The 23,848-nt window shown below is 40.6% G+C and overlaps 1 protein-coding gene across 9 annotated transcripts in view; it reads right to left on the minus strand.

Annotated features, from left to right (window-relative positions):
* mcamb (melanoma cell adhesion molecule b) overlaps nt 1-23,848 on the minus strand; it is a 45,834-nt gene extending 21,986 nt beyond the window's left edge. For 4 of the 9 annotated variants that reach the window (XM_082502197.1, XM_082502194.1, XM_082502193.1 and 1 more), the window contains exon 1: nt 23,651-23,845. In XM_082502197.1, the coding sequence (XP_082358323.1) occupies nt 23,651-23,714 (64 nt within the window). In that variant the 5' untranslated portion in view covers nt 23,715-23,845. Of the gene's footprint in view, nt 1-6,311; nt 6,364-23,650 lie in introns of all 9 variants that reach the window. The other 5 variants (XM_082502190.1, XM_082502189.1, XM_082502192.1 and 2 more) reach the window with 4 other exon arrangements.

A 23,848-nucleotide genomic window follows, 5' to 3' on the forward strand; every position in this document is an offset into this window, starting at 1 on the left:
GTTTAGCTGTCCCTGCAAAGCACAGTCCATCCCAAAAGAGGGTGCACTGTATTCAAACACAAAATTAGACCCACTTAAAGATAAGAGGCTCACACGGCAGAGGCGCGCAGGATAAGAGACAATAAGCTCAAGAGGAAGTCATGTCAAAGACTCGCAGGAGTCTTTGATTTCATTGTTAACAAAACAATTGGTTGCTATCTGTTACTGTTTGATTAAAAATGCTTCCTGCTGAGCTCTTAGCATCTGTGGATGCTCACCCACACCTACAAAATCTCATTTCTTTCATGCCTCTGACTATGATAACAAGTGCAGGCAATTTTGAATACATACAAAAGTCTAGTTGCTGCTAATCAGCAAGCAAAGTGAAGCCAGGGTGCATTCATTTTAACACTGCAGGCCTCCATCTGACAGGTACAGAGCACAGAAGAAATGGTCCATGTGGTCGTTCAAAGCCTGGAATCTGTTTTACGTTTAGCACCGCGATGGATTCATTGACAGGCCTGAGTCTGCCGCCTGTTTCCTCTGGCAACGAGCCCAGACCGCAGATGATCGCCAAAGGAGAGGGCAGGACGCACAACTTCAGCACATTCACTGGCGTTTTACTTAACGGTCCTGTGCTCTTTTTAAAATGGTGGTCTAGGTGAGGAACAGCGCCCCACAAGGATGGCTTGAAAATCCATCGTTCACTCATTTTTCATCCAAGCTGACACCGAGCCAAAGACAACAAATACCTCACCACACCTACAGACAATTTAAAAAATCAACAGTTACCCAAAAGGAGAAAACTGAAGCACACTCATGCAATCCCACAGACAGTGCACCATCACGGTGCCCCACAGGAAACCCTCCACCCCCGTTTCTCATTTTCTTAGTTAACGTCTCTTTTGATTTTCCTCTGTACATAACACAGATACAGATGATTATCATTAAAAGTGCACAATTAACTTTAGCTAAACCAACAGCTCTGTGAAAAAAATAAAACATTTCTGCATTACATCCTTATGATCTGTTTCAGGGAGATTTCATCTTACACCGCACAGGAGGGAAATTCTACTTCTTTGTTTTCCAGTTAGATTTTTGACAGGAAATAAAGTGCAGGACCGTGACTCCAACAAACACCCCCCACCCCACCCGTGTGAATACGTTTAGCCAACATAATCTATCGGGCTTTCCTTCCTTAACCTGTGTTGTCAGTGCCTAAGCAAATATTGTAGGGAAACTAAAGCCTGGCATGTTCATTTTCAAAACCCTCCAACTTGACAGATTCATTTATTACCGATATTTCCTGACTGTCTTCATAAAAACTGTGTTTTCTCTGTTTTAAATAAGAGCAAGAGCAAGATTTCAGGTGAAACGGGGGCGCTATCTGTCAAAATATCCCAAATATGGAGGAACAGGCTGATGTTAAGTCTGCTCCCAGAAGGGGCCAGAAGCAGTTTCTCAGATTTGACAGAAAGAAAAAGATCAGATCAAAGCAAGCAGCGGCCGAGGAGACGATTACTAAGGTCGATGGAAAACAGACATAGGAAACCTGGCGTGGTTTTTTTGTCTGTCTGTGAGATGTGCGCTCACAGACGCACACACACGTCACTAAGCTGTAACTACTGACCTGAACTTAAGCCTCGGCTCATGAAATAAGCACATCGTTATGTTACTGCAAACATCTGAGAACAGCTAGCACATGACACACTTCATTCTCTGCTACGTCTCATTCGCTGCTCCCCAAACGCTTAATTCAGTGAATTTGCTTGTATAATCAGCTTCCTCTGTCCCAGGGTTACATTTTAAGGTGCTGTATTAATATTTACATAGCAAGGATTCCCTCAATTCATGTTTATGCCCAAAAGAAAAGTCTGAGAATCCGCTGGATCAAAACATGAATGGACGACCATCGAATGTTATACTCCAGAGAAGAAGAAGTAACATGGAGGCAGCAGAGCTTATCTCTCTGTACTGCGAGCTGGTCAGTCCTATTTTTAATGGCCATAATCTGTGCGCTATCCTGTCTGGTGACAGCACTGCTGAGAGGCATAAAGGCAGCATAAACAGGACAGCTTAAAAATAACAAGGACCGTATTGAATCTAATTATAATTAATATGCTAAATTTACTGCCCTGGACTCTGTCGTGAAGAACAGGATGCATGCCTCCCGTGTATGTAAACCAAATAATTTCCCATATGCGTGCTGGTGAAATGAGGCGACAGCTCGGTGACATGTTTCCAGCCCTCCTACATCTAAGAATAACAATGGCCTATCAAGCTTGTTTGCTTATATGATACAGCAGATCATATACCTCACTGACACCAGAAATAGGCTGAGAGAGTGAGAGGGAGCATGAGGAGGACGGTGCCTCAGCCAGGCTGCTTTTTGTACAGATGTAAATAAGTCTGAGAAAAGTGAATAGACCATAGATGAGATAGATCAGATAGAGAGGAGGGAAGAAAGAGGGAAAGAGAGGAATCAAGGTGGCTGTACAGGTTGTATTTAGGTCTCTGAGAGTTGCTGTGGCCTCTGACATTTATCACGCCGTAATCCCTCAGCGGCACACTTGCTGTATCTAACACGGAGGAAATGCAATCAGGCTAAAGATAAAGGAGAGAGCCATTCAAAGTGCCAGAACTTTTATTTGCTCCTGACAAGCTTCAGGGTGCAGTTTCCCAGTCGGGTCATGAAACGGCTTCAAAACCACTCAGCAGCCAGGCATTTGTAATGACAGCTATTCAAAGCAGCTGCATTATCACAGAGAGGCAGCTATGGCTTTGCAAATGTTGGAACTGTAGTCTCTGTAAATTTTTCATCAGCCTACTTAATGTTTTTACCTTCCAAACAAGCTGTCTCCCCTTCATGCTGCAGTCGGGCTTTTAATCATTTTTTTTCCCCACACAGTACAAAAGAACAAAAGATCGTCAGGTGAAGATATCGCACATAAAGAGAAAAAACCTCAGACGATACCGTGAATTAAAGTTAAATCACTAAACATTAAATCTTTGCATATTTAACAACGTATTAAGATCTCAATATGGTTTATAAAATACATTTACAAGTCAAACAGACTGTATAAAGTGCAGCTAAAGCTAAAAAGTAATAGTTGTTGAAGCAATAGGAGTTCACTCACTCCTGATGAACGGTGTGTTTTTGAGGTGACCTGAGGGTGAACATAAAATACTGCAAAGTATTTAATTAAGCTACCGCATTGGTTTTTTACTTCCTTATTTATTTCTAAGTGCTGACATTATTTGGTTTTGGCAGTCATGGGGTACAGTCTAAATCTGATCTTTTTTGATCCCTCGTGGTTGACTAACACGTTTGTCCTATAGCAGCTACCGTAGCTGGGATTATGCCATTGAATCCTGAGGGATATGAAAACAGAATCTGCAATCTAATGACATGTAGCGGAGAAAATTTCACACAATTGCAGCTTTAAATGAGAAGATCATAATCTGCATTTTTGGTTCATCTTGACATCAAGAAAAGATTTTCTGCTAACTAAAAATACTAACTCCCCACAAATGTTTTTTTTTAATCTTTGTATAAATTAGTTTAGCTTGTAATTATTTTTATTATTATTAAACATTGATAAAGTAACTGTTGAAGTGGAAAAGTAAATTGCCGGATGTAGTTGGCATGTTGGCTAGCTAAAAGGTCACAGCTGGGCTAATATAAACACAAGAGGAACGCTGGAGAGGCCCAAAAAGGAACACTGATTATCTTTTTATTTATCAAATAAACAAAGAAATGAAGACGTTTTAGCTCAGTGGCTGAGCATGTACCCGCATGCCGCAAAACCAAATGTAGCAGCCTGGGTTTGATTCTGACCCGAGGCCACGTGCTCTCTTTCTCCTCGCTTTCATGTCTCCTCTTCACTAAAAACATCGATTAAAGGCAAGAAAAGCCCCCAAAAACGATTTGGGAAAGAAGATGGAGGATGGATGGATTACACTGATTACATTGAATGGATCAGTAGACTTTAGTTATATTTCTACTAATAAGAAATGAATGTTGCGTTAGCGTGACCTTGTACCTTTGTCTAAGATCAAGGAGGCAACAAAATAATTTCTGATGTTGCCTTTAGTTGCAATGGCAGATATGACTAAAAATAAAAGCTCAAAATAAAATTGCTTCCTCGAGTTTCCTTAATTGTTTATGGATACCATCCCCTTCCTCTGCATCTTTCTCTTTCCCTCTTCGAACATAGCTTGCTATAATCTACGCAACTAAAGTATCTCGCGTGCAGCTGGAGATTAAACTGCACCTGCTCATGTCACAGGACTCACGGTTGAATTAGTGAAGCTAAATAATATCTTCTTATCTTGTTAGAAAGAGTTTTAAAATGGATCAAAGTTCTTATCTATTTACACTATTAGCACTATTTCATTTCAAGATTATGTTACGTAAAAAATAAAGTATTGATGCGTCTATAACTGAGATTCTTCTGTTTTTTTCGGCTAATAACAGGGCTCAGTGAACAGGAATACATCCACATTTATTCTTTATCTCTAAATAAATAAATGCCATTGACTTTCTCTGTAGACATATTCGACAGATTGACAAATCCACTGTAGAACAACTGAGTTTGGTCAACTCGTCTCAGTGAAATGGTGCAAAAGAATGTAACTCTTGCAAACACACAGTGAAGTCCTTGTCACATGAAGCATTTTAATGCACATATGCCACGCAAGACCAAGACCCCCCCCCCCCCCCCCCCCCCCCACACACACACACACACACACACACACACACACATCTCTGGCACAGCAGGCACATTTCTCCATAATGCCATGAGTAATCCACTCAAATAAAAGAAAGATTGACTTTTCTCCAGCATGGATTAATAAATATACATGATGTGTCACCACTGGATTTTGTTACGCATTTCTCATATCTTGCAAACAATTGTGCATGCTGTATTCGTGCAGATAATCTTTCATATTTTTATTATCCACAGTTCACGAAGCCAATTGTAAAGGATCTCTCCATTAACGCGTCAATACCAGAAGCCTCTTAGACCTGGGTGATTGTTCTGGTTTCCCTTCATGAATATGCATGCTCCTTTTTACCCTGTTGGCTTGCATTAGCTGTTACAAGTTAGTGAGGCTTTAGGTAATTAATCAGGACTCCCATGCAGAGGAGACACTGATGCAACTTTTGGCCAGGCGGATGGCTCCATGTTGGCTGCACACAGCAGCTCTCATGAGTACCTGCCGACAGCAGCAAACAGAAGCAGCATCTAAAAACTGGACTCAGTGTGAACATATCAAGAGCGATTCAACCAGCTGACGCTCATCAGTATCAAACTAAGCACACATTTCAGATCATTAGTGCTGAATAGCCAGCTAATCACGCGGGATGAACGCACGTAGAAGGAACTTGCTAGATCTGAAACACAGCTGGAAGATTTATTTGCACAGGTGCAAACAAGCGTCTTTTCTCTTGCATTTGAAGTCATTAGAGTGAAAATTATCCAGGAAGATAACAGCTTGTGTGTGTTAGAAGAAAATGAGTACCAGTCTGATTTCTTTCTTCTCCTTTTTTTTTAAATTGAGTTAAAAATATCCAAGTTGTTATAAATGTTTTGGTGTAATGACAATGGCAGAATGGTTTTATAAGCTGCCTTTGTTTCTGGAACTTGGAAAAAACATCTGGGCGTATTATTTTATGCATGAGATAATATTCAATCAATCAATTAACCAAAATCAACCATTAACAGATGAGTTGAATCAGCTGATGGCAAGTTATCTGGTTAGGTGTTGATTTTGCTGTTTAAGAAAATGTTGAGCGCTGATTCAATCTTTAGGGCACCGTGAGTGATTTTGACCAACACTAACACTACGCAGGAGGTCGGAGTGTACAAACAAGTGCAATAAACACCTAGAACATAACATCACCTGGGATACTGGGACTGTTATGAAGGACCGCACCAATAAAGTTATATAAAGCTTATAAAGACAGTAAATTAATCACATCATACATGTTCTTACACTTATTGCCAGGCAACAGCCTAAGCAGACAAGCCCAGACCTCCCTCTCCCCAGCCACCTCCTCCAGCTTGTCCGGGGGAACACCAAGGCGTTCTCAGGCCAGCCGAGAGATATGAAAAATTAAATGAATTAATATTGATTAAAGTAATATTGAGCAGAATTGATGCTCTATCCACTGAAACAGGATGCTGTGCCTGGACACCACATATTTAGCAATAAGCTGAAATCAATTCTGCTCAGTATTACTTTGATCTCTTTATAAGATTACTGGTGCGGCACTCCACAACAGTCCCAGTGTCTCATGTGGCCCATTGGGAAAATTAAATGCCCACCTCTGATCTAAAGGACAGTTTCACAGTATTGCTTTCATTTACAGCCGTGCGCCTGGAAAATAGAAAAAGACAGAGAGAGGAAGTAAGAATTAACTTATTGTACTTTTAAAATATTTATGCATTTAAAATGCATTAATTAGACCTTAGCAATTTACAGCATGCAGACTGTAAACTATGATAGTTCAATTTATCTTTAATTCTATATAAAAATGTGTCTTCTTTTGGTCCAGAGAAACGGCACCTGTGATTTTTTTATTGCATCTTTATGAGATTATTTTTGGTGGGGGGTTCTGCTTTTACTAGACAGATGCTCTTCTGATAAAAAAAAAAAAAAAGAAGATGTGGAGAAGGAGACTGGGCGTTTTTATGTTTTTGAACAAAGTCAGAGGCACACTAGGTGCAGACTTAGCTCACCAGGATGCCACCTTCTGATGTTGCACAGACTTTTAATCAAAGAAAGAACTGAAAGTATTATAGATGATAGAGGAAGCCATATTGCACTGCATTGCGAGTAGGAACAGAGCACTCCTCTGTCTGGGGCCCGCGCGGGATCAGGTGATGTTTAAATTGTTGAGTCCAATGACAAAGAGATGGACGGTGGCAGCTGTAGCAACCAAATTGCACGTTCTCACAATGCTTCAGAGAAAACAAGGTCAACTTGTCACGCTGACCTGCCAGACACTTTCTCCAGCACACACAGATCCCCGGGGTGTTCTGGAGCCAAATGCCGGCCAGATCCACTCAACATGCCATCAGAATTAACGTTTTCCAAAAAGGCAGAGGAGACGGAGTACACAAAGAATGTAAATACAGTGGAGAGAATCAGAGCAGACCACACATCAGGGGAGATAGCGAGGGACTAGGCTGACTATATTACATTTCAGCGGACCACCTGTTACAGTGATCAGGCGAAGCTAGACCTGGCTCGGGTCTCAGACTGTGTCTTTCAGAGAGGGCTCTGCTGACTCACAACTGTTACAACAGAACACTAATAAACCTTTGAATGGCTCTGTTATAAGGTCACCTCTGACAGCACTTGAAGTGTTTTAAACGGAGCTGTGGAAATTAAAAAAGACAGAGAGCTCTTTCTTCCCTCAACAATTAGCTGAAAAGTTGATGTTAAGTTAAGGAGGAGGAGGAGGAGGAGGAGGAGGAGGAGAAGGAGAAGAAGAAGAAAGAAGAAGACTTGTGTGAAAATGCATTTTAATATCCCAAATATCACCACCCTGTTATTGTGAAGGCAGCACAGGTAGCTTCACTCTTCCTCACAAAACTAAAATGACACATAGCACAGCATTCATGGAGGATTCTACCATTACTTTATCCATGTTTTCTGTCATGTCACCTGCATATACCTGGAATAACGCCACCTTAAATCTACCAACCAGGCCTCTGCCAATGGTGAGGTAAGCATAAAGACCGTCTGGCTATGACCGGTGGGTTTGTTCAGTGAGTCAACGTTTTCTTTTCCTACTCGAATCACCAGCGTTTACTTTGTCATTCGTCCCATTTTGCTATCGTGATTTCTCCTAGTAACATAATCCTGACAATCCAGAAGCTCCACAGACACTTTCATAAGCCCACACGAGTCACATTGAAAAACTTTACTCCCATTTTTTGATTTTTTAATAAACGCCAAGGAAAATCAGGGCATTTAAATTAGTGTAAGAGTGCTGGAAATTTCTGAGCAGTCCCAGAACATAAACAGATCTGTGGACAGGCCTTCAGCAGCAGGTTTCAAAGACCTGAGGCCAGCCCCTCTTTGATACGCAGCTCTTTGGTCTTCCCTCCGCAGCTACGCTCCAAAGAGAGTTCACTCCCTTCCCCGGCCTTTGATAATTACTTTTTCAACAAGATGTACTTCCCCGTGTTCAGAGTTTCCTTATTATTCTATTCTGCTATGCCCACACACTCAGAAACTCACAGACTTTTAAAAATGTGTCCACTCTGTGACTTTTGACTTCATGTAGGATGAGGTCATTTTCCCATGTCTAATTCCACTACTCTCATAATATTAAAAAAAAAGAAAGAAAACACTGTGTAATTACTCTCACAATCTGACACACTGATGCTCACTTGCGTTACTGTCTATGAGTGTAGTGGAATAAATCTCACAGGGCCATTTCCTTATATCTGCTCCCATAATGGTACAAACGCCCCCTTCATCCTCTTTCCCACGTCCCAAGACTGCAAAAACGGTCTCCGTAATCAGATGCTCTGCGAGCAACCAGCAATAAAATAACACACGTAGTTTGGAAGTATGGGAAAGGCCAACAGGGACAATATTTTTGTGCTACGCTGATCGTAACGATACAGAAACCGAGAGGAGGGAAGGGCAGGGGGGGCAGAGAGCGGTCTCATGACATGGCTTCAGAAGTATGAGATGTGTGCTGCTGGCATATTGTGGCTAAAGATAGATCCCTGATACACAAACTTCAAGCTTGCAATCCACTGACTCTGAGGTGGACAGAAATAACGATTCATTTTGTTTTTACATCCTTTGTGTGCAGATGTCGTCTTTTTAAGTGTTCATTAAAGCAGATAAAACGACATTCTTAAAGTGCGAGTATCACAAAGACTCATTCTTTAGCAGCTGCCATTCCTAGAGCCTGAAAACTGACAGGAGTGTATTTTTCTCACTGCACTTAACGCTTAATTCATACTTCTGTGGTCCACACGTGCAATGTAGTCTCCATAAGTGGGGAGTGTCGTTGCCACCCCTCGTTTCTATATATATTGCAACAAAGTTTAAAACAGGTTTAGAGTTTTACTGAAAGTAGTAAAACTTTTATCTTTTAACTTTTTAGGATCCCCAGAAAACCTGGAGAAGGGTTGCTCAAGGCTGCTTTAAAAATGGCTCTTTGGAAGCTAAAATATAAAGAAATGAGGGGTGGCTCAAGACACTACGAGCCTTTAAAGGGCTGCAGTGGATTTTTGGTTAATGCCGTTATTCACACTAACGTCATCTCAGGATCTCACAAAAACAACGCCAGCGTTGATGCTCACACATCTCTTGCTCACATGCTTTGGTCGCCAAAAGCTTTGCCTACTTATCACAGGACAAATAAAAAAAAGTCAGTTTTAAATGCCCCACATGCTGCGGTGTTTGTGCTGAATTATGAAGCAAGCCATGCGGCGAAAACAATGATCTCTTTTGAGAGCATCAGCTGTTTCTACTTCGAACGCAGACTGAAATGAAATGAATGAATCATATCAGCCACTTTCAGTGTCTTGAATGTGCAGCGTGACCCAGATACACGCAAATATTTCAGTTTCATCTGAAAAGAAGGAACTTTGTTTGGAAAAATAAATTAGCTAGAACATTAAAACTAATGAAGTTTTAAAACATACCCTAATAGAAGAGGGGGAAACACAAACAGTGGAACCGTTAACCAGCAGTTATCTGCCATAACTAAATACTGTGAAGCCGCAGCAAACACACCAGTCTGCTCTGAGGAGTCAGCGGCACGGCGTCAGGGCTGAGGGCTCGTAGGTTGCATTAGGTTAAAAGGATCCTAATGTGCATTAGATCAGCACAAAAACAACATCCATTATTAAGCAGGGTGTTGAACTAACAGAGAGCAGGCCGAGATTCCCAACAAGCCTCCCATCTCCACTTGCGCCAGCACAGCTCCCGGCGGACACATTAGGTCCAAGGATCAACACGCGTGTGAGCAGCTTCTACATGCTATCATGTTCGTGCTGTAAACAACACAACAAAGCATGGAAAATGAGATGATTTAAGTGTTATTGCAGACTGACACCAGGTGCACAGTGGTACACAGAAAGTAAAGGCTAATTTAACCCATGCAAATTAAATCACAAACCAACATGTTATATGTCAGGGCGCGCTCGGTTAGTTCTTATTGTTCCACACAGCATTTCTGGCTTTGGTTGTGGTCTCTGAATGTGAGACATCTTGGACAGTGTTTTTATTCCTCCGTGCAGATTGTCCCAGAGATTTGAGCTCTTCAAACCTTAAGTTTAAGCTGCTCTTATTCTCTTTCATCCACCAGATATTCACCAAATAAATTCCAAGTTGAAGGCCACACTAGTCTGTCCACCACAGGCCAATCATCCTGTCTCACCTGTCTCACGCTCCACGCACACACTCCTTTGGTAACAGCACCCAATGAGAGCTACATGAGAAAAAAAATCAAGATTTAAAAAAGAATTGTAGTTTTTCCCTTTTCAATAGCCCAACATATGACCCACACATCGACAACACTTAGCACAGAGACACAGAGAGACTGTGTGTGTGTTTGACCTCAGAGCTGCAACAAGAGACGGCGGAGCACTAAATCAGCTTCGGGGTGGAACAGAGACAGTTTCCCCAGCAGTGCATCAGCCTTTGACGGAGACGATTCCACATTCCTCTGCAGCCACTGCTACTACTCCCTCACCTTTATTCTCACCAATTACATAACAATTCCTCCAATATATGATTGAAATTGATGCTGTTTGAAGCCTCCATCTCTGCTGTGGTTTCAAACTGAACTTTAGATCTCAAATTTAAAACACATGCACACTTTTTTCCACCCCTCTCTCCTGGGTGTCATGAACTGCTTTCAAGAACACGTTAGACTGTGCATTATGCCAGATTACATCAGTCGCACAGAGTTTTCCAACAGCTTTGCAGGTGTGCCCGCAGTGGAGTCTGCAAACCACAGTTCACTCTTGAACAATGGAAAATCAAAGGCCGTCCTCATAGACTCACCTTGTTTCCATCTCAAACTCCTCTGACAGCATTTCTGCAGGTACCGGTTTTACTATTCTCCTGCTTTAATGTCTCATTGATGTTTTTCAGGGTCACATATTCGCAGCCTGATAGCCTGCAGCTGTGTGGATACTCTTAGTAAAAGTTCTTTTCTTTGATAAGATTTTTGAGATATAAATGTGGTACTATACTCTGTAAAGAGAGAATTCTTGAGTTTTTTATTTCGTGGTAGTTATTGAGATCGTGTCTCAAAAATGTCCCTTAAACCTTTAGTGTCTCTCTTGTTCAGCATAGGTCTGGAAGTCTGCCTTCCACAAGGAGTGTAAGCCACAGAAGGTCAGCGCTGCAAAGGCTGGCTGTTTGCAGAGTGCTGTATCAACGCAAATTAACCAAAATTTGACTGGAAGGGAAATTTTTAGCAGAACATAGTGCACAAGCACCTACGGGAATTTTTGCAGATTTTTAATTAAAGTCCATTGGAGAACTTTAAAAGAAATGACATATAAAATTTGCATTTCATTAGGAAATTAAGGTCCTAGAGTCTGGAGGAAGAGTATAGAAGTGCAGAATCGAAGGTGTTTCTGCAGTCAGTGAGGATTTGCCATGTCCTCCTGATGGTGTTGGTGGCTGGTGGGTCCGTAGTGCTCTATCAAGTCCAAAATCATGTTTCCATCTGTGGACGAACCAATTTTCCTTTCCAGCAGCACTTAGCACCTGCCCACATTGCCAATGTGGGCAGGTTTGCTGATCTCGTTATTAGCGTGTTTGATTGGCTAAACAGCCCACCTGACCTATCAAGACAAAGATGAGAAACACCCATCTCAAAAATTAGAGGCAGGCCAAAGGAAGCCAATGATGCAGTGATTTGTCATAAAGAAGCCACAACAAAGTATGGACTGTGTGAGTGAACACACTTGGACATCTCTGTACTGTAAATCCTTTTTGAGTGACCTTAGGAAATATTCCAATAATTGGAGATTCTGGATTTCTGGTCTGCATTAAGTATAAATGATAATCGTTCAAATTAAAGTAACGAAAATAGTATTAGTATTTCTCTTTACACATGTACACAAAAACTCTTTATGACCCATAAAGAGACATTTAATAGCAAAGACTCCTCTGCACCAAACATTGTTCCCACCATCACATTAAACTGGCATTCACCCATGTGATTATTCATGCTTGTGCTTGAATTAGTGACTGTGCAGTTTCTCGAACTCTGCAGAGAGCCATGCTGTATTTTTATATAAAGTACAGCTCATATAATTTGGCTCATAAAGTCTCACCATAATTTTTATCCCGAGGCCAAAGCATCAGCTCAACTCATCCTCCTCTAAGAAAGCAGATCCAGGGACAGGAGCATGCATACGTTCAACCTACATGCATGCAATATGATTTTTGTCCAGCTGTTTCCAGGATGTAGCCCAGACATATTCTCGGGTTTTGGGTTACCCACAGCAGAAACGGGGGGTGCATACACAAATGCAAGAATGTCAAAGTAGAGAAGAGATTGTGCACTCATTACAATAGGATGATTCATGGTTGTCACATTAGTAGAAAGGTTTTTGCGGCGTACCATGATATAAAAATCATTTCCTTACAAAATGAGCAAAGTGTGAGTTTTGCAATGTCACCAGCGTTATGAAGAAATTCTGGAGAGAAATTCTTTCACAATATGGTCACCGGATCACACATCCCACATTCTCTCTGACGTTGTGAAAGTGTTCGTTTCAACATTTAGGTGAAGTTTCTGCAATGCTCGAGAATGTTAATCATTACTTAAGGCCCGAAGATCACTTAAAACCATCAGTTTGCCATCAGAGTCGGTGTGACTGACAAAAATCATTCAAACATACCAGAATTTTAGTCTGGAAGTAATAAGCTGTCAGTAGAAATTGATCTATTTATTCTTAAATAGTCTCAAAAAAGTTTTTGACATTAGTAATTTCATAACCCAGATCTTTAGATTGTCACAAAAAGTCTGAATTTACAAAAGTAAGAGAGGTTTTGCAGGATTGGTCAATACTGAGAGCTCACATATGCAATTTGTACAAGCTGGCCACTTTATTCAGAACTGCAGGTGATTTCAGCAAAGGTGCTGAAAACATTTTGGTCCGTGATGACATGATAGCGTCACACAGCTGCTGCAGATTTGTTGGCTGTGAATCTCCCGTTTCACCACATCCCAGAGGTCTGTTTGACTACAGTGAATTCACTCTCATGTTCAAGAAACCGGTTTGAGATGATCTGAACTTTGCGACATGGTGTGTTATCCTGCTGGAAGCATCTTATCAGCTCGAAGCGATCTGACCTCTGACATCAGCAGGGCATTTTCACCCAGAGAAGTGCCTCTCACTGGATATTTCCCTTTTTCAGACCATTCTCTGTAAACCCTAGAGATGGTTGAGTGGGAAAATCCCACACAACCATTACTAGATCAGACGTACTCAGACCAGCCCGTCTGGCACCAACCATGACACATCTAAATTAGCCAAAATCACTTAAATCACTTTTCTTCCCCATTCTCATGCTCGCTTTGAACTTCAGCAGATTGTCTCTACAATGTCAATATCCCCAAATGCACTCAGTTGCTGCCACGTGATCGGCTGATTAGATGTTTGTGTTAAAAAACAGCTGAGCTACTCTACCTGAGAAAGAGTGTATATAGAAAAAGCACAGTGAAAAATATAAATGGATATATGTTTATGTGCCCTGGTGTTTTTGGGGGGTATTTAGGATATGTCAAATTAAAACAGGGTTCTGTGAATGTATTTCTATAACAAATAAATTCATTGGCAAAATGCTCCTAATGTGTTTACTGATAATGCTGCTTCCATGCTTCTGACGTACAGACACTATTAATAAGCCTTCTCTGTGAGCTTATAATTAATGAAGAGTGATAGAACAACTAATACAACAATTAAGACCTTTTCTCTTCTCCACGTCTATTCTCAGACAAACAGCTGATACTTCCAGTTAACATCCAGAGGCTATGGCAAACCGCAATTATTATTGGATGCATTTGTGCATCAAAGTCAGCCAAAGAGACATACCAACAATCCACATGGCATACTCGCAGGGAAGGAAAGCACAGTGTTTCCAGGATTAACTGTTGACTTTGAATGTACTGTTTGCACTGCTGGTTGAGACAGTCTAAATAAGAAGTTGAACAGTATTCAATGAAATCTGAAAACAAATCTCAATTTAACTGCTGCACACTGGTTTCTTGCCCCACCTTTCAATAACTACAGAAGCTTCAGTGATCTAAAAGCGTTGATGTTTTTGGCTAAGAGATTTCACGATAAAAAGATTTATCACTAAAAATCCCCACACAACATTTTGGGTTTATTTCAAGCTTTGATTTGCTATGAAATAATTCCACAGGGATTGTAATCGTGTCTGAGATTACAATCGTGTCTCTGCTCTGTGGAACAAGGATAAAAAAAAACAAGAAACAAGAAAAACCCCACTCTGCCATTTCATAATTATGTAAAGAGTTCGAAGCTTCAAAAACAGAAAGAAAGAGGAACAGTAGTTAATAAATGACTTATTAACGTATAGTTGGCATGCTATATAAAAGTACCTCAATATAAACTGCTCTCTAGTGCTCAAGTGTAACAAGTGTAACAGGTCAGATTAATTCCCAACAGAGTTGAATGCGAATAAAAAAACAAAAAAAACTGAAGCTCAAAGATGTAAGACGACCCTTCATCCCGAGGCTTTTCAAGTGCTGCCACCCAATCCCTCGTACTGCAATAAAAAAGGTCAGAGGTCACTTAAAGAAATGAAAGAGATCAATCATATCAGAGGAGTTTACAGTTCCCATGCTTCCCAAGAGTCACACAAACTTACAAAGTTTTTATGTTTAGGCTACAAATATTGGTTTCTTGAAAAGTGTGTTCTGTTTTGTCTTGGTTTCTGGCTGTCTCACAGCTCAAACACCTTCCAGCGCTGACTTATTCATACCGTTTTCACATGAAGTCACAAAAATATGAGCAATTCTACCAAAGCCTAAAATGATTTTTTCCAGAAAAACATTTGTTTTATTACAAATGTATTAATCTGTTGTGACTGCTGCAAGCATGTGTGAATAAAACAGGCCTATTTTACAAAGTAAGATATCGTTTCTGTGAAAAAAAAAGAATGCAGTTTATGAAGGAAACGCAGCTTCTTGTTTATTTCCTGTGGTAAACGAGTGTTACGTGTCACAGCTTATCAAGTTAAATTATCCACATTTTTTCCACCCACTTTTTGCCCACATGTCATATTTTTGCACGTATCATATAGCGAATACATCAGTTAACCATCTTTTATGCATGTTGAAAGAATTGGAAACTACCGGGTTACTTTTTAATACCAATATGGTCAGTAGAGGTATCAGCACAAACCCTTTAAGGACAAACAGCTAATCTTTTCTCACCGCTTAATGAAAAGTGGTTTGCTCACTTCAGGATGTCTTCAGTCTGCCCCAGGGACAGTTTTATGTTTATAACACTAAAGTAATTAAGGCCTGAGCTAGATAGAGGTAGTGAACAAGAACTGCAAAGCTTAAAAACAGCATGGGTGTGAGTTTAGACAGCCAGGCTGCACAGTGACTCAGTGTTACCCGTGTGAAATAGTAACCCTGCTTTAACAAAAATAAGACACGATGACAACAGGTCATTAAGTGGTAGCAGTGAGCTAACCTGAGAAGGCACGCAGGCTCTGTGTATGTGTGTTTATATGTGTCTCCAAGTCAGGAGTGTGTTGTCAGGACCAGGTGTGTGCAGCTGTCCGTCTGATCTGGACTTCAAAGCCCATAAGAGCAGCAGTAGGTGGTTATAGTTGGAGGAGAGCTGACTCCTCAAACGCTGTTCTAACTGAGGTGATCTTTAAACTGCCTGATATGAATGGATTTGCCCCGCAGCCAAATATAGAGCTATACATCAGGGTACATCATCACTATCCCATGAAATGCTTCATTGCACATCTGCAGATGAGGCCAATGCTGAGTTATGAGGCCTTCTACGTGGCATAGCTGAAGGTGTGTTTCTTATAAACCCAAGATGTGATAAAAATAAAACATAAAAAGTTGCAAGAATCTTTGAAAATGTGCACGTTTGAGCTTTCTAACATTAATCCACCAGTAGAAGTTGTGAAATCACTTTAATTACAGACTTATTTTCCAAAAGGGAAAAAAAAAGCATTCTTGTTTGAGGGAAAATGTTGACAGAAAGTTGTATTGTATCCTGTTCTGATACGCCGAGCCTGAACAAAGCCGAATATCTGCTTCCTTCCCTTCGCTTCTCACAGTAAACACAAGTTAAACCGCTCGCTCTGGAAACAAAAACTGTTGATATTAAGATATCATTCAACAAGGCTGGATTGCAGAACGTTTCTTTGCTGGAGCTACATTATACAAACAATCATTTGCTGCTACTCAGGAGCACACACAAAATGGTCCCGATGACAACAGCACAAAGTCCTGGGAGCTTTCTCCACCAGTAACAGGCCCCCACCCTCACCATCGCTGGTTTGCTATATTGACCCAGGTAATGGTGATAATGGATGTTATTCCCATCAATAGGAAGATCAAACAGTAAAAGGAAACCTTTTGCTTCAACAATTCAGGTTCCCAAGTGCACAGCTTCAACCCATTATATTGCTCAGCGGGGAAATACTGCACCGGATCAACACAGGATCCGTAGAAACACTTGAAAACAAAACATTTCTGACTCTTACACCAAGCACTACATGTTACTACTAACACTGCCTGAAAGCCAAAGTATTACAAGTTTTTGCTCAACAGCTGTGGCCACAAATGGAAACTGCTGTCTGAGTTACTCTACAAGGTAGCGCAAGATTTCTATATATTTTTACTTCTGCGTTTCAAACGAAAGTAAAAAAAAACAGGAACCAAAAAACCCACCGTCGTGGTAAAATGCAGTGAAGCATTAAGAAAAAGTCCTAAAGGTGTGAGATAGACAGTCATGTTTATCAGCTACTGCTTACACCCCAACAAATATCACAGAAGAATCAAAGGTGGATGCTTTTTGTTTCTTGAACTTTGCATAAAAATAACTCAAGGGTTCAGCTAAAGAACAGTAAAGATGAATACACGCCATGATTCAACAACATTAGGTTTATCGGACTCTAACATCGTTGTGGAAGAATTTTTAATCATTCTTCTTTAGTTCATTGAGGTTTTGGGGGCTTTCTTTTATGCACAGCTCCCATCACAGCATTTGGCCATCGCAGCACCTTCAGTCTTTTCTTTTTCAGCCAGAATGTTGTAGATCTTTGTTCTGTTGCATGAACCAATGTCAGCCAAACTTTGGACTCTGATGGACAGATGGTCTTATATTTGACTCTAGAAGACTGTAGTATACAGAGGGATTTATAATCCACTCAATGACTGTAAGGTTGCCAGGTCCTTTGGCTGCTAAACAATTCCAAACCATCACCCCTCCACCACTGTGCTTGACAGTTGGTATGAGTTGTTTGAGCTGATATGCCGTGTCTAGTATTTACAAAACATGGCGCTGTGCATCATGATCAAACTTTGGCCTTGTGTGTCCAAACTGCATTGTTCCAGAAGTCTTGTGGTTCGTTCAGATGCAACTTTTCAGCCATCCTGTCATCTTCTTATTAGAGAGAAGAGACGGTCTTCTAGCAACTCTTCCAAACAAGCCATACTTGTTCAGCCTTTTTCTAACTGTACTGTCATGAACTTCATTTGATCATTTGGCATGCTAACTGAGGCCTTTAGAGTCTAAAATGTAGCTCTTGGGGGTTTGTTGCAATTTCTCTGAGCATTGCATGTTCTGGTCTTTGAAGCAATTCAATTTTATTTTATTTATATAGCACCAAATGACAGTTGTCTCAAGGCGCATTATATTATAAGGTAAAGACCCTTAAAATGATACAAACAAAACCTAGAAAACCCCAACAATGACACGACCCCCTATGAGGGAGCACTTTGGCGACAGTAGGAAGGAAAAACTCCCGTTTAACAGGAAGTAATCCTCAGCAGAATATTCCAGCGGATATTATATATAATGTCTAACTATAAAATCTCCCTGTGCATTAATACTCTGAAAACTAATATTCATTTTAAAGATACTGTTTGCATGATTTCTTTTTCAGGATCTAGATTGTTTTTCACTCTTGCTAACAGCCATAAGCTCAGCAGGATTAATGTTGTTTAATGTTGTTTAATATTGCACTCTCACCGCCCATATCAAGCACCAGCAGTGCATGGCTCCTTTGCTCTGGGGTGTCCTGATAAGCCTGTTGCATAGGAATAGTGCAGCTCAACACTCGAAATAAGACAGCATGTGCTTATGACAAACTTTCTCCAGGCAACAACCCTGATTTTTGGCCATAGTGATTCTTCCATCAGTCGTAATATATATGCCAAAATAAATTTCAAGATTATATGCGACACTGGTGTGCTTGAAATTATCTGGGGTGTTATATATTGCCAATATAGTATGTCAGAACTAAATTACTATAAATTACTAATAATGGCTGAGGAAATTCAGACATTAAACACGAGTCATTCAATGCTCAGTGGGAGCAAGGAACAGAAAACTATCCAGGTCCTCCGAACTGCACCATATGTCACAATACAATGCCTGTCCCTCTGCACAAACTGGCCATATGCACAGAAATGAAGCAATCACGGTCCTCGCAGAGAAGGCTGAATTTACAGACTTCCATTTCCAATGTGCTCCACTCTGCTGATGCTCTGCCAGATTACTGGGCCTCAATTTTCTATGCTGCGGTCAAGTCACAACAAGGGTGTTTATTGTACATGACCGGCTCTCTTCTACTGAAAAGCAGAAGTTGTTTTGAGCGCATGAAACTGAGGCACAGCGTCTCAGCTGCAGCAGAAAAGGATGACCTTTAAATGAGAGAGGTCTTCCTGCTGCATGAACTGGCTTGATTAGGTGATTTCACAGGAAACGAACTCTCTCCTTATCAAGAGTCAAAGATAAAATCCAGCAACAACTGCAACTTTTCTCTGATGTTATTGGATGGAGTTTTAGGACAGGCACTCATTCATCTCCATAAGCATATTCATTCAAACAAGACATTACTGTGTACTCAGCAACTCAAATGCATCAGATTATAACCTCTAAAGTAGGTCCTCTATGATTCAAGTTTAGTTTAGACTTCTAAACTAAAACCCCAACAATGACACGACCCCCTATGAGGGAGCACTTTGGCGACAGTAGGAAGGAAAAACTCCCGTTTAACAGGAAGTAATCCTCAGCAGAATATTCCAGCGGATATTATATATAATGTCTAACTATAAAATCTCCCTGTGCATTAATACTCTGAAAACTAATATTCATTTTAAAGATACTGTTTGCATGATTTCTTTTTCAGGATCTAGATTGTTTTTCACTCTTGCTAACAGCCATAAGCTCAGCAGGATTAATGTTGTTTAATGTTGTTTAATATTGCACTCTCACCGCCCATATCAAGCACCAGCAGTGCATGGCTCCTTTGCTCTGGGGTGTCCTGATAAGCCTGTTGCATAGGAATAGTGCAGCTCAACACTCGAAATAAGACAGCATGTGCTTATGACAAACTTTCTCCAGGCAACAACCCTGATTTTTGGCCATAGTGATTCTTCCATCAGTCGTAATATATATGCCAAAATAAATTTCAAGATTATATGCGACACTGGTGTGCTTGAAATTATCTGGGGTGTTATATATTGCCAATATAGTATGTCAGAACTAAATTACTATAAATTACTAATAATGGCTGAGGAAATTCAGACATTAAACACGAGTCATTCAATGCTCAGTGGGAGCAAGGAACAGAAAACTATCCAGGTCCTCCGAACTGCACCATATGTCACAATACAATGCCTGTCCCTCTGCACAAACTGGCCATATGCACAGAAATGAAGCAATCACGGTCCTCGCAGAGAAGGCTGAATTTACAGACTTCCATTTCCAATGTGCTCCACTCTGCTGATGCTCTGCCAGATTACTGGGCCTCAATTTTCTATGCTGCGGTCAAGTCACAACAAGGGTGTTTATTGTACATGACCGGCTCTCTTCTACTGAAAAGCAGAAGTTGTTTTGAGCGCATGAAACTGAGGCACAGCGTCTCAGCTGCAGCAGAAAAGGATGACCTTTAAATGAGAGAGGTCTTCCTGCTGCATGAACTGGCTTGATTAGGTGATTTCACAGGAAACGAACTCTCTCCTTATCAAGAGTCAAAGATAAAATCCAGCAACAACTGCAACTTTTCTCTGATGTTATTGGATGGAGTTTTAGGACAGGCACTCATTCATCTCCATAAGCATATTCATTCAAACAAGACATTACTGTGTACTCAGCAACTCAAATGCATCAGATTATAACCTCTAAAGTAGGTCCTCTATGATTCAAGTTTAGTTTAGACTTCTTTGTTGAATCTGTGTAGACTATTTAAATCTGTTGCCTGACTGATAACTTCACACATTTCTAAGGCGGTGCAAAGCAAGCTATGGCATAGATTTCAGAGCGTTTCCAGTTACTTCCAAAAGGTGTAGATTTAACACTGAAACACAGATCGACTCTCACGACTGCGTCCTCGTGTAAAACAGGGATTTTCCACTTTCTTTCTTTAAAAAAACAAATCAATAAAAAAAATCTCTGTTTTGAAAAAGATTCACATGAAAAAGTGATATCAAGCTTGATTAAGAGCATGTTAGTGCAACCGGTGGCAATATGAGTTGTTAACCCTAATCATTCAAAAATGTCAGCCAATCAGAACCCTAGAAATATCACAGTCTGACATTAAAAAAGAAGATAAAGGCGCACATCTTTTAAGTTGCAAGATCATGTCTTTGCTCTTCTCTCCACATGCAGAAACTGAGTTTCTAAAAATCTTTACCCTGGAAGGAGTTTTTTCAAAAGCTCAGTTTTCAGTTCCCTGAAATGCAATTTACACCTGCACAGTTTTTAAAATATTTACACTTAATATTTCATCATTGTTCAACAGAAAATATGAATATGCGAATAACTTAATTAGAAAATTGTTTACATATTGTAGTGATATTTGTACCTCTAGAGGCTAAAAGATAAGCAGATAAACAGAAGAAAAAAACAGAAAACAAAACTCACAGCTAGTTCTTGTTTACTACTTTCAAATCTGTCTTAAAAGCTTCCACAGTTTCTGAAAATCTCTCAGTTTCAAAATTCTGATGCAGCTCCGGCATGTGCGCAAGCAGTTGACTAGCGATTAGCCACATTAGCTGTGCAACATGCTAAAGTAAGCCATTTCATGTTGTTATTGTGAAATTACCATAAAAAAGTCTTTATTTCCTTGGCTACTTGTAGTGTTAATTCTTATTTTTTGAAAGCTAGATTTACAACATTTCTACAGTATCTTCTTACAGTGAATCAGCTCTTTCTGACTTCATATGATCCAGTTCTTTACCATTATTTCAGTCAGTTAGCTAGTCAGTATTATGTGTGTGTCAGTGTTAAGTAAACAATTTGATCATATTATACACTATATGAACAAAAGTACTGGGTGACCTACACATTACACCTGCAGGAGCTGCTCGGCCATGGAAGTCGATGCCATGAAGCTCCCAGCACACACTTTTGTGCTGATGTTATGCTAGCATTCACAACTCTTACACATGACTCGCCCCAACCTTCAGCGACTCTGCTTTGCAACTTTGCATAGTCCGCCACTTCATGGCTGAATTGCTGTCGTTCCTAAACATTTCCACTTTGCATTAATATCACTTACAGTTGATTGTGGATTATCTAGAAGGAAAAGAATTTCACAAATGGACTTGACAGTGGCATCCTATTACAGCACAACAGTTGAATTCAGTGAGCTCCTCAGAACGACCCATTCTTGCAGAAACATTTGTAACAGCAGACTGCATAGTTAGGCTCTTGATTTTATAGACCTGTGATAATGGGAAAACACCTGAAATCAAAGATTAAGAGGTGTGGCCAAAAGCATATTGTGCATCTCTCGTGCAGTACGTACATAAGTAAATAAAATATGGCCTACACGGCTAGTTTATTAATGCTTGGTCAAAAAGATATCTATGGTCTGCTTTTTTTTTCAATATTTTACGGTATTGTATAAAATAAATCCATGATTGTGATTAATAGTCAGGAATCAACAGTTATTTTTCACCATCCATGTTACTGTCAACAGATATCAGCACAATTTAATTGTATTGGAGCTGCCAGCACAGGCATGGCTCCTGGAGGTTTGTAAAGTCAGAGAGGTGCAAGTCCAGGAAACAGACTTTGTAAGGGCAGAGAGCTTGAAGCGATCACAAACAATGGGTGTGGAGTCAAACAGGAGGTCAGCACAATACAATGATGAGGTACCTACACATTACACCTGCAGGTCATTAGGTAAACGGTGTTCAAGGAAAGGTGAAAAGGGGTAGACGAGAGAGCAACACATTCCTAAAGGAGGGAAGTGAGAGGCTTGCAGAGAGGAAGGGTTCAGGGGAAAGCACACTTAGAGCTTTCTTGTACAAACAAACAAGTAAAAAACACAGGAATATCAGAAAGGTCTCTAAAACCTAAACCATACTGTGGAAAGCCCAGATAGCTGCCCTTTCTCACTTCCAGAGACACCACATACAAATGTACACTTTCATGCTCTCTAAAAATAGCATTCATCAGCACCTCCCTGTGGGTCTCACAACTTTTTACAGTTCTCTCACACAACTGATCCAAAATAAATCCGATTGACAATAAGTACGCAATCCCTTTGACATGCAAATGTCAAATTATAAACCAGTGTGGTGAGAGCTGTATCTCATACTAGGGATATATTTGACTTCTTGTTTCTGTGTGAGAAACAGCCGAGCCATTCACCACTGCCAGGGAGGCACTGGGCCGCTCGATCACTGCTGGGAACAGACAAGAGCTGACAGAAAGCAGACAGAGAGCCACCTCACTGCAACTGCACCTCTAAAAATACATGAAGCAAGCAGCATTTCATACTAACCACAGCTTCATGCATGATATAAATCATGATCTCTCATTATAAGAATAGATTTTTATTCACTGTATAGGTGTGACAAGAGTGTCATGTTCATTCACAGCAAGAGCACAAAGTCAGTGTTTGTGCTCACCATTCACCCACATACATACATACATGTATACACATGAATTTAAACATATATTAACAGGAAAATCAGTTCACCTACATATTGCACCATTATAGCCGTGCAGCTGTGCTAAAATGCATTTTCTGTATGGACTTTCAAAAGATGAGGGATGTGAAACTTTTCAACCAGGTTACAACAACTCAAGTGTGTGAAGGACTTGTTACTTTTAGCCAAATGTAATGTAAGCAAAAAGAAGGAGGCTGTGCAGCGTCACATCTCTGCAGCTGGAAGAAAAGGCGATATGAGGAGCCCTGCAAGAAAGTAAAGTTTCTGCGCTGCAACTTTTTCAGCTTCCTAAAATCTCTTTGGAAGGTTTCTCTGATGGATTTCCACAGAACACAAATTGCAGTTTAACAGCTGGTGCTTTACTGACAAACATCTTAGTTGAATTCCTTTCTGTCTTACATGAAAAAAAAAAACACATTTGCATGTACGACAAATATCCCATACAGCTGTGATAACTATGCCTTGGTTCCTCACCTCCAAAAGCATGAAAGAGGAGCAGTAGTCCCACGAGCAGAGGGGCAGTGTCCGGTAAAGCCATGACTATCGGTCGGTGCTGCAGATGTCCGCGCTGAGGTGTGTGTGCGTGTGTGCGTGTGTGTGTGAAAGGAGTCTGACAGGAACTGGTCCTCCTGGAAAACTGTACAGAGTGAAAGAGAGGAGTGGCGGCGCAGC

Source organism: Aulonocara stuartgranti, assembly GCF_965226115.1.
Source record: "Aulonocara stuartgranti genome assembly, chromosome: 14".
In the NCBI taxonomy this organism is placed as follows: Eukaryota; Metazoa; Chordata; class Actinopteri; order Cichliformes; family Cichlidae; genus Aulonocara; species Aulonocara stuartgranti.